At 41.2% G+C, this 18,567-nt stretch overlaps 1 protein-coding gene across 1 annotated transcript in view; it reads left to right on the forward strand.

The window, feature by feature from the left end:
• Positions 1 to 8,421: 8,421 nt before the first annotated feature.
• LOC108719603 (probable ATP-dependent RNA helicase DDX60) overlaps positions 8,422 to 18,567 on the forward strand; it is a 66,722-nt gene continuing 56,576 nt past the window's right edge. The window contains 7 exon segments of the mRNA XM_041589235.1: positions 8,422 to 8,774; positions 12,589 to 12,692; positions 14,470 to 14,550; positions 15,246 to 15,336; positions 16,981 to 17,170; positions 17,751 to 18,089; positions 18,229 to 18,324. Coding sequence (XP_041445169.1) covers positions 12,599 to 12,692; positions 14,470 to 14,550; positions 15,246 to 15,336; positions 16,981 to 17,170; positions 17,751 to 18,089; positions 18,229 to 18,324 — 891 coding nt within the window. The 5' untranslated portion in view covers positions 8,422 to 8,774; positions 12,589 to 12,598.

The following is an 18,567-nucleotide window of genomic DNA, read 5'->3' on the forward strand; positions in this document are numbered from 1 at the left end:
TTCTGACTTACATAGGTCAAAAACTCCCAGTGACACACTACCACATTTCCTAAACGTCCTTCCAGAAATCTGCGCTCTTTAGATTTCAAGGCCAACATTTCTACTACCAGTAAGTGTGTAAGGTGATTGAAAATGTTGTTGTTCGAAAATGTGTGGCCCGCTGGCTGAAGGAGGGAGGTGGCACACATAAATTCCTACCGGGGTGAGGTGGAGGGCTCGTAGGACGTACGGCGGACTGCCTGACCGGTAGGTGGTGCAAGAAAAGGCCAAGAGGCTGGGTTCACAAGTCCGGTGTCTGTGGGGAATATTGAATACCTGTGTATCTGTAAAGGAACATTTCTGAACGTTGGTTGGTAAGCTGATTTTGTCAACTTCTTCAATAAAAACTTTCAAGTATTTCTACTCCAAACTAACCAACTGTAAAGCTTTCCTAAAATTAGTGTTGAAATATTACTTCAAAACTTCCCCCTTGCCATCTGATCTCCTATGTAATTTGGTACCAACATCTTAAATATGAAGGCCAGGGGTCTACTGAACAGTTTGATGACCCAGGTGAATAGGTTTATCAGTGTATGTGGGGTGTTGCACCTCAAAATGAAGACACCCCCTATGATCTATCTTTTCAGCTAATCAGCTTATTTACTGCATTTTATGTGGGGTAAAGCCACAAAAAAGTAAGTTTACCCCAGAATGCCATATATTTTTGGAACATACACATGACCCAGGCACAGCCTAACTTTGCTTTCCCCCCCATTAACCACGCGTGACACTATCCATATTTTGGAATGGTATTGGCCACAGCTTTTATTTAATTACATCCCAACATTTTGCATACATAACAAATATCTGTCAATTAAAACATAGTATCCATTACATGACTTTAACAAAAACCATTTCCATAACATAACATCACATAACAGTATATATCATTAACTGCAAACCCTGGGCCCCCCTGTCAGTCTGCCGTTCCTCCATGCCTTGTCGGCTAGCCGCAATTCCTAGCTCAGCAGACCTGCAGACCACCGTCCAGTTATCACCAATCTGATGTACTTTTCCAAGTAGCTAACTTATCCCCTTCCAAGATTGTTAACTCTTTTGAGTTGTTACCATGGTTACCCACCTCAGGGGTTAACCATACCTTTTTTATATCGTCCCATACCATGAATCTCACCCTAGCAGACTGACAATGACCCGCCATTACAGCTGTGACTTGATATAGCCTCAATCCCTTTCTTCTATTACTTCCTTATTTAGGGAGGGTGGGTGGGAACCAGTTTCTCGTCTGTAAGATGGCCACTGACTGGAAAACTTTGGCGCCAACCACCTCTGCCCACAGTAACCCCCCCTCCTTTACCCAGCCTATGCTGCCTATCCAATCCCTGCTAAGTATTCTGGCCTGGTCATGCCGCCCTTCCACCTATGCTGTGCTTGTCTCCAGGGCTCTCTTGACCCAGGCACAGCCTAACTTTGCTTTCCCCCCCATTAACCACGCGTGACACTATCCATATTTTGGAATGGTATTGGCCACAGCTTTTATTTAATTACATCCCAACATTTTGCATACATAACAAATATCTGTCAATTAAAACATAGTATCCATTACATGACTTTAACAAAAACCATTTCCATAACATAACATCACATAACAGTATATATCATTAACTGCAAACCCTGGGCCCCCCTGTCAGTCTGCCGTTCCTCCATGCCTTGTCGGCTAGCCGCAATTCCTAGCTCAGCAGACCTGCAGACCACCGTCCAGTTATCACCAATCTGATGTACTTTTCCAAGTAGCTAACTTATCCCCTTCCAAGATTGTTAACTCTTTTGAGTTGTTACCATGGTTACCCACCTCAGGGGTTAACCATACCTTTTTTATATCGTCCCATACCATGAATCTCACCCTAGCAGACTGACAATGACCCGCCATAATATGTGTGTTTGGACTCCTTCAAACACACATATGACCCCATACTTTGAGAGCAAACTCCAAACTTTCTTGAATGCCCATGTTGAAAAAATCATGACCTATGTCATTCAAGTGCACCCCATCTTCTGCGAAATATGCCTCTTGACTTTCTAGCTCTATATGGCGGATTACTGCCCCTCCATTGCTCTGTACAAATTTTCCTACCGCTTTGTTGACCTTGATCCTTGCTTTATTAATGGCCATCTCTGACCTAACCCCTTTCCAAACCCTTCTTGGGATTATATCAGACCATATGATCAACAAACTTTGGAAGAGGGACCATAATCTTAAGCAATCCCTCCGTATATCTTTTATCAACTGCCTCATTGGGTATTTTCCTAGATCATTGCCCCCCGCATGCAGGATCACAACATTCGGCGGCCCTTGTATCTTCGCATTCTCTACTAGCATGGGTACTATACTTTCCCATTTCAAACCTGACACCCCCAACCATGTTAACTGTAACTGATTTCTCGGGAATCCTAACTGCCCACTGGCTTCCCGGACCCTGGCCCTCATCTCAGCCCGCCGTATGTAGGAGTGGCCCACGATCCAAGCCACACACGGTCCTGAACCTGTAAAACATAAGCACAGTCTAACTTTTTGATTCTCAGTGTGGCCTTGTTCTCTTATTGATTTTGACCATCTTCCCTCCTAAGAGGTCTTACATATGATTTGAACCTAGATGACTCCCATCGCCCGATTCTTCTAATTGAATCTTCCCCTAGGCCCCACCTTGCTGCCTCAGTCGCCGCTCCTATACGAAAAGAGTGGCTGCCATACTCTGAAAAAGTCAAACCTAACACTTTTATCGCTTTTTTGAATATGGCAATAAATTGGAAGATTGACAAGCATGCTCCATCCTCATGTATCAAGCAAGGACCCTGAGCCATTGGCCTAATTGCCCGAAATGTCTTGAAATTTGTAATTGGGCAAGTATCACAACCTTCGACTCCATGTAGAACTATTTCTAAACCTGCCCCTTTTTGATCTGTTTTTGAATGTCTGACTATTATATGAAGGCTCTCTTCTGTTAGTTGAATGTCTTCCCATTGTATTCCGCCTGATCCTCTCCTATTTTTGCTCACTAGTTCCGAAATACGAAAAGCGCCAAAGAATGCCCATGAAAAAGCCAATCTAAATAACGCCACTTCGTATTGGGAACGCAGCATCCTCGGTAATACACCCATTAATTCCTTCAGAATCTGTAATGTGACAGGTCGTCTCTTGTCTATCGCCTGTTTCCCTTTTTTAAAACCTTTCAACATTTGTTTCACCAGAAATTCTTTTGTCACGTCTCTCCACCCCATTAATTTAAATAAAAATGCCAATGCCGCCATCTTCTTATTTAGCTGACTGATCGATATTGCCTCTTCAAAATACTGGGTTAAATGCCCTAGTAAAATATTCAGCCTATCAGTGTCATTCTGTGCTCCCCCATTCTCCCTTTCCCAACTAAACCATTCTTCCCAAAGTCTTTTGTAACTTAACCATGTTGCTGGTGCTACTGATTTTTCCAGCCATTTTAGCATACCTCGCAAACGATTTTCCAGAGATATGCTGGGCAGCGAATTCCGTCCATGTCCGCTCCTGGTGCCAGCTGCCTGAACCTGTCCCACTGGAAGCGAGATAGAGCGTCAGCAATGTCATTGACAACTCCAGGCAAATGTTTTGCCCGAAACACAGTGTTCAAACGTAAACAGCTTAACACCAATGACCTTAGCACCGCTATGACTGGTAGTGATGATGAAGTGAGGTTGTTTAAAGCCATCACCACTGACATATTGTCTGTGTGAAACAAGACCGATTTGTTGGCAAAACGTTCCGCCCAAATCTCGATGGCCACCCGTATGGGGAATAGCTCCAACAGTGTAAGATTACCCGTAAGGCCCCTTTTTACCCAATCCTCCGGCCATTGTTCTGCACACCAGCTGCCTTCCAAGTATGCTCCAAACCCCAGAGCCCCTGCTGCATCCGTGAATAAGTGCAGATCTATATTAGATTCTGTCTCCCCTACCCAATAGGACTTGCAATTATAGTTCTCTAAAAACTGCTCCCAGACCCTTAGGTCCGCCTTATGCCTTTTGTTCAAGCGAATAAAGTGATGTGGTAATTTCACTCCTGCAGTGGCCATTGCCAACTGTCTTGCGAACACCCTGCCCATCGGCATTACCCTGCAAGCGAAATTTAGCTTACCCATCAGTGACTGCAATTGCCTTAATGTGACCTTTTTTGCTGCTAATGCGTTGTGAATGTCTGCTCTTAACCCTTGAATCTTATCGCTTGGTAGCCTGCACACGCCCTCCTTTGTATCAATTTCAATACCTAGAAACTTTATACAAGTTGTTGGGCCCTCAGTTTTTTCTGGCGCTAGCGGGATGCCAAATTGGATCGCCACGTCTTGTATCGTTTGCAGCAAAACAGCACATACCGTGGAATTGGCGGGGCCCACACACAGAAAGTCATCCAGATAATGAATTATAGAATTCAGGCCAGCCCTACGCTTCACCGCCCACTCCAGAAATGTGCTGAACGCCTCAAACAGCGCGCATGAGATCGAACACCCCATTGGCAGACATCGATCAATATAAAATTCACCTTCAAAATGGCAGCCCAGCAGGTACAGAGAGTCTGGGTGCACTGGCAAAAGCCTAAAAGCTGCTTCTATGTCTGTCTTGGCCATGAAGGCGCCCCTGCCTGCCTCTCTGACCAGCCGTATGGCTTCATCAAATGATGTATATGATACTCTCGTTAGCTCTTTATCAATGTCATCATTTACTGAGCCCCCTTTTGGATAGGACAGGTGGTGAATCAATCTGTATTTTCCTTGCTCCTTTTTTGGAATCAAACCCAGAGGCGACACCTTTATGTTATGCAATGGTGTTTCCTTAAACGGCCCAGCCATGCGACCCAATTTAACCTCCTTCTCCAACTTTTCCTTCACCAACTGTACGTTTTCATTTACTGATTTTAGGTTTTTAAGACTGCCTGCCATTATCACCTCCCTCCCTGGAATACGGAAACCATCTTTAAAACCTCCAATCAGTAGTTTTGCCTTTTCCCTATCCGGGTACTCATTTAGAAAAGGAAGCATCTCCCTTAATTTCACTGGTGTCTCCCCTTTTTGTATAACTATCTTTTGCTCTAGGTGACCCTGCCTTGTTTCTTTTAAAGCATCTAGAAAAGGGGTGTGATCCTGCACATGATGAGCACTCATGCTTAAATCGACATGTGTTACCCCACTTGCAGTAGCTATCATTGAACAGCCAGCAAACTCCTTTTTTGTGGGCTCCCGACGAGCTGGCTGTCCCCCCGCTGGAGCCCCCTTGAAAGGGCTGTGCATTAGTCGCAACCGAATAACCTTGATAACCTTTGTTATTCATGAGTCTCATCCACAGCCCAATGTCTCTATGATCCCACTGCAAATCCTCTCTGACTGCCATCTTTTGCCTAAAATGTTCGTCGTATCTTAGCCATGCCATGCCTCCGTACACCCTGTGTGCCTCCCAGATGCCATCCAAATAACAAAATAACCCCGAACATTGCCCTGGATGTTTCTCGCCTGTCACACTGGCCAAAATTGCGAATGCCTGTAACCAGTTCCCAAATGTTCTAGGGATCAACCGGAAACGCCTTCTGTCCTCATCTTCTTCCTTTCTGTACTCCTTCCCTTTTTCCCACTTCTCTACATTAAACCTCTCCAGAGGTAGTAACGTGAAAATATCAACATATTCTCGTTTCCAAATTCTTTCTCTCACCTCCTGCTTAAGATGCGCCCCTAGCGGCCCTTCATAACACACATAGGTATGCCCCTTCGCAGCATCCGATATTGGTGTGGGTTTACTACTTGTATTCTCTATAGCTTTTTCCGTATTGGTTGTTGTGGTTCCCCCAGACCCTTTTGAACCCTCATCTATGTTTACCACTGCTTGTCTGCTCACACTTGATGTTCCCGCTTGTCTATCTTTTTCCGGAGCACCCCCCATCTGCATCAGCAATGTGCGCAAACCACTTAAAAATGTCTCCATGGAACCCGCTGACACCTGGGAATTCCCTTCTTGTCCAGCAAAAACCCCATGTCCCCCATCTGGGATTTCTATCTCCCTTCTCGACTGCCCCCTTTGCATTTGTGTATTCTGTGAGGTAATCATTTGTGTTGTGTGGCTAGTGCTACCTGTGTTAGCTGTGCTGTGCTGGTCCTCTTCTCTCTCAGTCATGCTGGCTGTGGAAGTGCTAGGCTGCACGTCATTGTCTCTCATCTCCTCACCTGGAAACTGTGTGGCTCCCGTGCCTGACAAGGACCTTTCCCTGCCGCTCCTCAGGCCTGACTGCCTGTCATCTCTTTGCTGCTCCCTCTCTCCTGCTTGTCTGTGCCCCCTCAAAGCTTGTTTGTCCACTGCAGCCTGCGGCGCTTGCCGCGCTGTGTCAGCGCCACTGCGCTGTGGGCTCCGTCGACGCTCCCCCTGTTCTGTTGGTGGCGGGGACCATACTGCTTCCTCTGGCTGCCTCACTATCGCCTGGCGGGTCCTTCCTCGCGACCCCCTGCCGGCACCTGTCACCTGTGTATGGTCCTGCCTCCCCGCGGGGTATCTCTTCCCCCCGGCGCGCGGCTTGTCGGGCCTTTGAACTGCGCCGCCCTGAACGGCCATACCCCCTTCAGCACCGCTGCCACCTTCTCTGCTTGTCCCTGCGGCGTTACTCCCTGACCGCTCACCTCTCGCCGTGTCCGTTGTCTCCGTCCGGCACCGCTGCTGTGCTGGTTGCGGGCTGCTGCTCACCGTCCGTCTGGTGCCTCTGCGTGTCGGCGATGGGCTGAGCCTAACAGGAGGCCTGGACCGCCGTGCCCTCTTCGCTTCAGTCGGCGCTGCTCCTCTGCTTTCTGGCCCTTCTATCTCCACAGATGCCTCAGGCATCAACTGCTGCAGCCATCCCGCTCCTCTCAAAGCCGCCTGCGATCGTAGCTGCGCTAGCATTGCCTCAATACTCTGCTCCATTTTCACTCCAACCAGTTTCTCGTCTGTAAGATGGCCACTGACTGGAAAACTTTGGCGCCAACCACCTCTGCCCACAGTAACCCCCCCTCCTTTACCCAGCCTATGCTGCCTATCCAATCCCTGCTAAGTATTCTGGCCTGGTCATGCCGCCCTTCCACCTATGCTGTGCTTGTCTCCAGGGCTCTCTTTCTTCTGAATCCAAACTATTTCTACACCAAACTAACACACTGCAAAACATTCCTAAATTTGCCAGTTTTTAGGATATTTCTGAAAATCGCCTCAAAATTTCCACTTTGCAGCATCTTTTTTTCCACAATAAGGGGCAGATTTATCAAGGGTCGAAGTGGAAAAAACGTTGAAATTCGTCCATCGAATTGCATACTTCGATATTCAGGTCAAATTCGAAGGATTTTTAACATCCTACGATCGTACTACGATCGTTCTTCGAATCAAACGATTCAAACGATTTAATCATATGATCGTACAATTATACTTCGACTTCCAAAAACTTAGCCAAATGTTGGCTATATGTTCTAGGAGGTCCCCATAGGCTAACATAGCAATTCAGCAGGTTTAAGGTGGCGAAGTGTCAAAGTTGAAGTTTTTTAAAGAGACAGTACTTCGATTATCGAATGGTTGAATAGTCAAAGCATTTTCACTTTGAATCAAAGTCGAATTTAGGCCTATTTGATGGTCGAAATACCCAACTTCGAAAAAATTCACTTCGACCCTTAGTAAATCTGCCCCCATGTCCCTAGATAAAACACCATCAATATAAATGCCAGGGGTCTACTGAACAGTTTAATTGTCAAATATTTATGTGGCATTTTTTAATAATAAATTAGGTAAAATCGGGTATGGGAGTTTGGTATTGGGTTTTTTTATTTAAAAAATTGATAAATTCATGTTTTAGTAAATAGCCCCCAGCATGTTTAGTAAGATCCTAATTTTAAGTAGACCCCTACAAGAGTTTGGCTCTGTCCATTGTTTCCCTAGGCCTGAGCAGAGATCTAGGCATGATTTTAGTAGCAGATGGAGAATTTCCCTGAAATGCCCTTCACATTGTTTATCTTTCCTGATGTAAAGAAGGAACGCAGGGCCACTTGGAATACCAGTGTTAGCCACCCAAGATCTGTGGGTCTGTCATTTCCATCGCTGCCACCACAATCTTCTATTTTTCCATTGATCTTAATACTCATATCAATCAACTTCCATCATCCCAGATTTGGTGACACTGGCAAGAATGCCCTTTCTGAATAAAGACACTTTCTGGTGTTACTGTTCCTTTAAACAAAATTCCTATAAATGATATTGAATCGTTTCTTTTTTTTGTCTTACAGCTCTTACTTTAGTCTTGCTTGTAAAGGGACGTTTAGTGTAAAATGTGGAATGTTGTTGCTCATAGCAACCAATCAGATCTTTGCTTTTGTTTTCTGTTGAAATCTAATTGCTGATTGCTTGCTATGGGCAACATCAACGGTAATGTTTCTCTCTACTTTATACACAGCATGGTGAACAGGCCCAATCACTCAATATGTGTGCAGATTGCCTCCCTTGATCAATACAACATTGTTTCGTTGTCCTGCAAGCGCTTCATACTTCATCTGTTTCACAAATCGTTTGCAATGAAAACGAAACTACTGCAGGATGGGTTCTGTCAGAGAAACGAAACTGAGCAGCTTGATAAAATGGAGGAATAGGGGAGGGAGTGAGAGACTCGAAGAGGAAGGAAAAAAGCCTGGAGAAACTGGCAGCCTGTTATTCCTTTCGCCAGCCTGAATACTGTACGGTTTCCTGTCAATTTCTTCTAGGAAGTAAGTACATCTCTATGTGTTATAACACGTAACAGTTACCATTGTCTTGCTAGTTCTGTATTGTATGCTTTAATTGTAAAGAGGCAGCTACTCACAGACTTATACTGCTAAATCCCTTTTGCCATTTGTGGGCTAAGCCTAAAACATGTCATGCGAATAAATCATTTTGCAGTTTAACTCTGCGAGTACCTGTCTCTAGACTTGTTCATCATACACTTCATATATATATATATATATATTCAAAAGGAGTATGGGATATAATAATGGATCGTCGCATGCGATAAAGAGAATATAATCCATTTCTAAAATAATATCAGGAATGGCAGCTCGTTGAATCAATTGCTTTTTTTTTAATCGTCATTTTATCATTAAAGAAAAATCTAGTTGTGTTTTTTAAATATGATACTGGGTAATATTTCAGGGGTTATTTACTAAAATCCGAATTTATCTCATAATTAAAATAAAAAAAGCTTGACCAAACGCCCATGTCCAATTTTGCCTTATTTATTAATAAAATAACTTGAGTAAAAGGGATATACCATAGTATTGAAGAGCACACACAAATAAATCCACCAACCGCCGTGGTGCCAAGTGGTAGTTCTTCAAGTACATCCACAGCAATGACTCAGCAGTCACAGGACTTGCTTAAAAAATAAAAACATCCTTTTTACTGTTAACATTTATGTCACATATTCAGTCCTTTATGATAAAGTCAACTACAAAAGGTCCTCTGCACTCAACCCATTATCAATATATTTAAGACAGAGACATTTTGTGCATACTGCTACTAAAAAATGCCTTACCCTTTAAACAACCTTTAAATAAAGGTCTGAATATGTGACAGAAATTTAGATTTTTTCACAATAAAAAGGATATATATATACTGTATGTACGTTTCTAGGCAAGTCACGCACGTTTTTATAGAAGTTACCTGTAGATAATTTGGGAAAGTCTTAATATAAGCTTATTTATAACAATTTATGTAACTGCGCTACACGGCTGACGATTTAACTGGCCCAGGACAATAGTCCTTCTCAATTTTTTCCCTGTATATATGTGTAAGATCAGGTCAAAGATGTGTTCTGTGTCCTCAGTGGTAAAAATTACAAGTTTATATAGTCACATGATAAAAAATAATGTTAACACTCAAACTAACAGTACTGTAAATTGCATGAAGTAGTAGAATTTTCATTATTTATAGAAATAATGGTTATAAACTAGGCATGAATGGGTTAAACAGTGTTCTATTTATGCACTCCTGACTTGGCCACTCATACTGTACATCTGCTTATATACCAATCGTTCTGGAATGTAACTAGGCTGTAGAAAACATATGGAATGACTTAGGCATAGAGGTCGGTGTGGGAAGTGTATCCCACAGAAAATACACACACACACACACACACACACACTCACACACTCTTTTAAAAAATAATAAATTCTTCAGAATTTATTATACCCCGAGGATGGAAAAGTCCTAATCAGAAAATCATGCATCTCAGACCTGTTGAGGTTGCATATACCGCAAGTCAATGGGAGAATCCCAATGATTTTTCGGAGTTTTCGGGAAAAAAAATATACAAAATCTGAGTTTTCAGGTGTAAAATCCGAAAAATCGTGAAATTTACATTTTTTCCCGCAAACCACATTTTCGGGGAAAATCTAATAATAAATAAGTGGAAAAAACCCGTGCAGATGTAATCAGAGTTTTTGGCAGAACATGTTGAGATAAATTTGGACTTTGAGAAATAACCCCCTTATTCTAAGACACTTACACACTCAAACACATTCTAAGATACTGAAACACAGCTCAGACACTAATGTTGGACTGGGGTGTACGGGACTCAACACGGCTGCCACCCAGTGGCTGAACTACCGGAGGTGTGGGGAGGTGAACCCAGGCCTACACCCTCTCGAGGGCTGCCCGAGACTCACGCATGTCCAAATCCAGACCAAAGATTTCTGGAGGGAGGTGGGTGGCCCAGCTGCATGTCCTGCAGTGATAGTTACAGTACTGCTGCCACTTCAGGGGTCCCACCCTGTGTGCCCATCATCCCAGTTAAAATCCCCCCACCCCACAGCCTGCCACTCTAGTCACGATCCTCCCCACCCCAGACGTGAGCTCCAGACAAACATGACCCCCTCACTGGGCACCTGCCTGCCCACGCAAATTTTACCTTTTCCTTGCCCTGGGGGTTGGGAACACCTGCAGTATCTGTCAGGAAGTGGGGGTCCTGGATAGTCGGGGCCCACCATATTTTTTTCCAGGTGTCGCACCATCCCAATTCAACCCTGTGAAACCCATCAACTTTATATATAAATATATATAAATATATATATATATATATATATATATATATATATATATATATATTATACATAATATCCATATATTCATACACATAGAGGCACATTTACTAAGGGTCGAATTAGCCCTCGATATTCGACCATCGAAGTAAAATCCTTCGATTTTGAATATCGAAGTCGAAGGATTTACTGCAAATACTTCGATCGAAGGACAAATCGTTCAATGGAACGATTAAATCCTTCGAATCAAACGATTCTAAGAATTTTAAACCATCGATCTAAGGATTTTTCTTCGATCAAATAAAGCTTAGAAAGCTTATGGAGAAGGTCCCCATAGGCTAACATTGGTGCTCGGTAGGTTTAAAATGGTCGAATAGTCGAACGATTTTTAGTTCGAATCGTTCGATTCAAAGTCGAAGTCGTAGTCAAAGGTCGAAGTAGCCTATTCGATGGTCGAAGTACCCAAAAAAATGCTTGAAATTCGAAGTATTTTATATTCGAATCCTTCATTGAGCTTAGTAAATGTGCCCCATAAACGTTATTTTTAGTTGGCTGTCATTCATATATTTGACTAGATAAAGATTCTGTACGTGATTTCTGTAGCTTTATTTCCAGGCATTTAGGGGCAGATATATCAAGGGTTGAATTTTCAGTTCATGGGAGTTATTTAAAACTCCCGTGTACTCGAAATTCGACCAACTGCAATTTATTAAATTTATTTATTAATTATTAGAAAACTTGCATACTTGAATCGAATTCAAATCGAAATTGAATCAAATTTGAATCCGAATCGAATTCGATTCAAGTTTTTAACTATGAAAAAACTTGAATGTCAGGAAGGCAGCAAACAACTTCAAATTGATCCCAGGGTGTCCCCTATAGGCTAAAACAGCAAGTCGTCAGGTTTAAGGTGGCAAATTTGAATTCTTAAAGGGCCAGTGTATGATAAATTTCAAAAATCTAATTAAAGTTTTTAAAAAAACTTGAATCGAATTTTAACAATTCCCTAGTCGAATTTGACAGTTTTGGCCATAAAAAAATTCAAATTTTCACTTCGACCCTTAATAAATCTGCCCCTAAATGTTTAGTGGTATTTTTTGACCATAGAAGTTACACAAGTAAGAAGAATATTTTATAAACATTAATTTTATTTTCTACAAGATATAATATACAAAGCGTTTACATTTATGGATGTTGGGTTTCATTTGGAGGGGTTGAACTTGATGGACTTTGTCTTTTTTCAACCCGATTTAACTATGTAACTATGTAAATTTGAAGCCTGGTCTTTCTGGAGATCAATAATTCACAAATTTCTTAGATGAAAATAGCATCTGAAATGTGTGTGGGAATTTTAACATCCTTGCAGCCTGTTATCTCACAGGCCAAGAGCCAAAAGTCATACTGTAGGCAGTCACTAAAGCTCACATCATTATCTCTGACATAGCCAGCAACAGTCAGCTTGATTTAAATAAAGTGGAGAGGTTATAATACTCTTTTTCAATTGCAGCTTCCAAGCAATGGCTACACAAGGATCTCAGGATTCAGGAGAGAACTTACTGGACTCCCAAAAAGAACCTGCCCCTGAAAGTTCCGAATTAAGCAACAAGACAGGTACAAGTGGGATCACCAATGCAAAATAAAAACATTTTCTCAAATTCGAGGCAGTAATGTTTCTAAATATTACTTGCTTAGGTGCTTCTAAAACTGGTTTTACTTGCACATCTTCTAGAGCTTCTTAACTTCTTAAACTCCATCTATTACAGACCAGTTAAGACTGTACTCTCTTCCAACTTCAGATCATGTCTGCACTCATTTATTTATTTTTGTTTTTCTGCATGACCAGCCACCTCTCTAGTGTGCCATTTATTCTGACTGACAGCTGCGCTCCTTTCCAAGTCATCCTACACCAAGGCATTGTATGCCGATATATATGGTCCATTTGCAAAGTCAGTTTTTTAAAAATGGCCATTCCACAGGCCTCCATATACTACCTCTGAGACATAATCTGTAAAAAAAAGGGTATAAGAAATATTAGGTTAGATGCAAACAGCTGTTTATAATAGCGATCACTAACAAAAAAACAAGAATAAACACAGAAATAAAATACTTTAATATTTTACTTTAGTGTTGTAGCAGGTGAAGGAGCTACAGACTGAAAAACCGAGTCTGATTAACCTCAACTGACTAATCAGGAGGCTTTAAAACCCTAGCTGGTCAGTCTCAGAGAGAGATAGAAAGAGTGAAGTGTAAACTCAATACACAGGAACCTCTAACTCTATACACATTGCGAACTGACAACGAGTGTCAAACCCCTTGTGTTTTTTGCTTATCCTGCTGTATTTTTCTTTTTTAAAGGAAATCTGTCATGGTAAACCATTTTTTTTTCAGAATGTGTACTCAAATCTATTTGAAAATTCTGTTTGCTCAAAAGAGCAAACATATTTTTTAATTTTGAAAATTGACATGGGGCTAGACATGTTGTTAGTTTCTCGGGTGCCTTCAGTAATGAGACTTCAGTCACTCTTCACTGCTGCACTGTTGGAGTGATATCAACCCCTTCCTCTTCCCCCAGCAGTCAACAAAACAATGGCAAAGTATTAGGATAACACCTCCCTGGCCGACTAATCTCGGCGACTAATCTCCCTGAACTGCTTCCCCTGCCTTCTCGCTGGCTAGAATGAAAATTGTCGGCGGGATAGCACTCGGAACGTTTCGTTTTCCGAAGTCGCCTGAAGTTGCCTCATGAAGAAACTTCTGGCGACTGCAGAAAACTAACCGTTCGAAGTGCCATCCCGCCGGCAATTTACATTCTACCCAGTGGGAAGGCAGGGGAGGCATTTCGGGGAGATTAGTTGCCCGAAGAAGAGGAGATTTGTTGCCGGGCGACTAATCTCCCTGAATCTCAGCGTTTGTCTCTGCCCTAAGTAGGAGAAACAACAGCCGGAATAGTTGATTCAGGTTCTGAGACCACTTTCATTTTGAATGAACTATTCCTAAACTATTAGGGTATGATTTATCAAGGGTCGAATTTTGAGTTCATGGGAGTTAGTTAAAACTCCCATGACTCAAAATTCGACCAATTGCAATTTATTACAAACATCGAATTTTTGAACCTCGGGTGAATAGGATCAACCCGCAAACTCGAATCGAATTCGAATGATCACTTCGACCCTTGATAAATCTGCCCCTAAATATTGAGTATATTCATGGAGATAAAAATAAATAACACACAGCCCTAACATTAAAGGTTAGTGAACAATTATATACAATTTTCTTGGCTTCCCATACCTGTGTTACTGGAAAGGGATTTGCCTTTCTATTCTTCCCTATTAACAACACCTGCCTCTATAAAACTTGAGTCCAGATAAACTGTCCATTTTCTCACCAGATATTTCTGTCCAGACACAATCCCTGAAAAAACAGAGACGAAAGAAGAACAGGGACAGGCTTTCTAAAAATAATACTGAAGGTAATATCACTTCTGGATTACCAGTCCGGGATCACAAATATAAGATAAGAGGTAAATGGTATTGTCTTTGACACGATCCACTCTTTCTGATTTTAAGAGCAGAGATAAAACCTCAGGACAAGGGCACACCGCAGAGGAGCCAACACTTTGTGTGCCCTTGCCATTAGATCACATTTTTGTAAGGTTTGTATGGCGATGTATTTGAATGACTCCACACCATGAAATATACAAACCCCAGATCAATAAGGTGCAACACAGTCCTGGGAAAGCAAATCAAAATGCTTCTATCCTGTCCAGACAAAGGTTGGAGAGTTGGGCTTCAGCCACAGAACAAAGGACCCTCAATCTACCCTTTCCAGTCCTTTCACCTTATTTTATATGAAATCCCTGTACCAATATTACGATCTCAAAAGAGAAGCTTATACCTGGAAGGAGCTACTTTGTAAAGCCATGCTTAACACAAGCAACCAATAGATATGTTGTAAGAAAATCCATCCTCTTACACGCTGACAAAAAGAAAAAAAGAAAGCCCACAATACGCCCACAAGATTAAAAAAAAATTGGCAACAGAAAAAAAAACTGAAATACAAATATATTGGTACATTTTTTACATGTGAAATAATTGGCAAATGAGACAATAAGAATTGTTTATATACAGTATACCTGTGGCTCATGTATTAATTTCTGCTTTAAAGGACCAAATACTGAAAGTGAATCCCAGATGAAAAATGCTGAAATCATCCATGGCATGCACACATTTTTAGTGCAGAAATTCTCAAGAGCTGTGTGAGTATTTTATATTTCTTTAAAACACGCAGTGCTAATTATGGCTAACAAGCACTTATAAACACCCCTAGACATTCACCACCCTTCCTTTACACCCCTAGTCTCTACTGTGCTCCTTCTTCTTTGTGACTGATGAGGAAGTCTCAGAACTTTTTGCTTTCTCTCACCTTACGACCTGCTCACTTGATCCCATTCCTTTCAAACTTCTCCGCAATGCCAATCCTTATCTGATTAAAGCCTCAATTTATCTATTTAATCTCTTGCTCACAACTGGAATTTTTCCTTCTCAACTAAAACATGCTCTTGTTACCCATACTGAAAAAACCCTCTCTTGATCCCTCTAATCTTGATAACTAAACGTTTTGAGAGCCTAGTTTACAACCGACTAACAATATGCCTCTCTGACAATAATCTGCTGGACCTCCTACAATCTGGTTTTAGGCAACAACACTCCACTGAGATATAGAAAACATAAACCGCGAGCACTCACCCACTCCTGACCCGTGGGTCCAGATAGCACCTGTGCTGCAACGTAATTGGTGTTGGCGCTCTAAAAATACATGTTAATAATAATAATAATCATAATGATAATAATATTAAACATACAGTAATTACTTATTTTATGAAATTGGAATTTAAAGCAACACATGCAACTAATACCTGCTTTATAATTGGGGGTTCAAGATTTTAGCATATCTACTATCATCTATCTATCTATCTATCTATCTATCTATCTTATGTGACTCCATATTCTTTCTGAATTTCTGTATGTTTATCTTTAAAATCTAAGGGATCACACAGATGCATAGTTTGAAGATTAATGCAAGATGTTGCAGAGGTGCAATTCATAGATTTACTACATGTGTTCAGATGATGGAGAAATACAGGGAAGTGTAGCACACCTATATACCAGCAACGCCCAGCGTAGGACAGCACTGTGTCCCCTAAGCATACCTGGAAATTCTGGACAGTTCGCTCCATTTCAGAGCCTAGGTCCCTGAGTAAGTCCCTGTTTGCAGCCTTATTTGAGCAATTAGCAATTGTATTGCATTTAAAGAGATACTGACACCAGAAATTAAACTCTTTTACAGCTATCATAATATTGCCTTTGAAAGCAACTTATAACTTTGTCATAAAGTATTTGCACAATGCTGTTACATTACATGTCTGATGCCCCATGTTCCTGTATGAGGGGGCTGCCATATTTGTGCAGCAGGAGTCCCTTAGCATTAGAAACTCTAACTGACAGGCTGATATGGGACAGTCAGGGCAAAACAGTCAGGTTTAGGAACTTCAATTAACAATAATTTACAAACAAACTTCTCAGCAAAAAACATTTAACATGACCTATAGGTAACGTTTAATGTACATTCATATTTTAATAAGTAGTTTTTTTAGTGTCAGTATCACTTTAATCTCCAAAATCTGATTGGACAGATAGATGGACAGTCCATTGTAGGTAGTGAACTGATGTTTGGTGAATAGAAATTGGTTCCTGAGCTTCTTAGGGATGAGTGTGTGATCCCTGTAAATGCAAACTTCCCATCAGCCAGCTCACACTAAAACGTTAACGTTAACCATTGCCATTTTTATGAATGAAAGTAAATGTATAACCAGAAGAATACATTTTATATTTTGTTGTAGCTTTGCCAGTCTGCTCAATGATTATGTGGAATCTGAATTCTTCTTGATTGATGGAGATTCCTTACTGCTAACTTGTGTTTTGGATCAGTCACTGAAGGCAGGACAGCATCTGCATTTCTTCTACTTGGTAGAGTCGTACTTGCTTAAACTGACCAACCGAGGAGCAAAATATGCTGTTGTGTTTTTTGAGGTATGTTGCTCCCTCGGCACAGGTGCATCTGTCCTGCAAGATGTGCAAATCCCCTCGAAATTGGCAACCAGCGTCAATAGGTGTAGCATACTTGAGTCTAAAGAACCAAGTGCAAATTTTATTTTGATGCCAAATGGCACAAATTATGCAATTATGATCCAATCCATCATGAAACACAAGTGCAAATTGTAGTCCCCCCCTTCACAGCTGCAGTTATTTTGGGATTGTGGAAGTAAACACTGCATTGCAAACATCAGTTAAATGGGCAGTTCACATTAAAATTCACTTTTAGTATGTTGTAAACATGATATTTTTGGACAATATGTTGTCACTCCTTATATATAACTACATGCATTTTTCGTCTGTCTTTCTCTTTTTATTGTGAAATGTAAAAAAAAGTTTGCCACATATTATATGCTGGATGGAAGTTTCCCAAAAACTGCTGATTTTGTACTGACTTATTTCTTAAAATATACAGTACAGTCATTATTGTCTCTGTCTTCTAAGAGTCTAAGACCCTGTCAACAATTACAATTTTTTTTTAAGAAAATCTTTATGACACATAAAAAATGTATTGCAGGATATGGCATATTTCTACCATAGCAGAGCTGACCTCATCTCTCTACGGACCCAGCTGAAACTACACTTGGAACATAATACAGACACAGCCGTATACACCATTTCCAACTTTTTGTCTGCTCAGTGGAACACATTTTTGACTGATCACCATCCCTATTTTCTAATGGTTTGTGACGAAGGCATAACTCTTTCCCAAACATATTTCTTCAGTATGCTTATGCTAAGTGCCCTGAAAAGTAAAGTAGACCTCGTACTCACTTCAGGACAAGAGTTTGATCAGCTCCGAATATATGGATACCATATCAGTGCTTCCCACCATCGTAAATTATATCCTTTAAAGGTAAGCTGCTTCTAACATGAAATAAGATAAAATACACTACCACCTTCTACTTCACATACAGTATGTTTAAATTCATCAGAGTAATTTAATGTGAGAGATTGGTCTCTAATCCATTCTTACTTTTTTTTTTTTTACCTAGAACCAAAAGCAAGTTCTTCAAGAGCTTATTGGTCCATGTGCAAAGTTGTATGGAGAGCATGTACAGAAGTTCAATTCCAGTGACACCATAGAAAAGGTATAATTACTTATATGAAGACTGGAAAATAAGCAGTGCATCAATATTATACATTACTAAACGAAACAATAAATGCAAATAATTAGATCATATATACAGTATATTATTCCTAGGATGCAGGGAGTCAACACTGGCATGGTGGAGAGGGAAGGAGAACAATGGAGCATAATATAGATTTTATTTATTATATATACTGTGAAATGCCGGCACTCACGACAAATCAGTTTATGTGCCTGGGTGCAA

Source organism: Xenopus laevis, chromosome 1L (assembly GCF_017654675.1).
Source record: "Xenopus laevis strain J_2021 chromosome 1L, Xenopus_laevis_v10.1, whole genome shotgun sequence".
NCBI classification, from domain to species: domain Eukaryota; kingdom Metazoa; phylum Chordata; class Amphibia; order Anura; family Pipidae; genus Xenopus; species Xenopus laevis.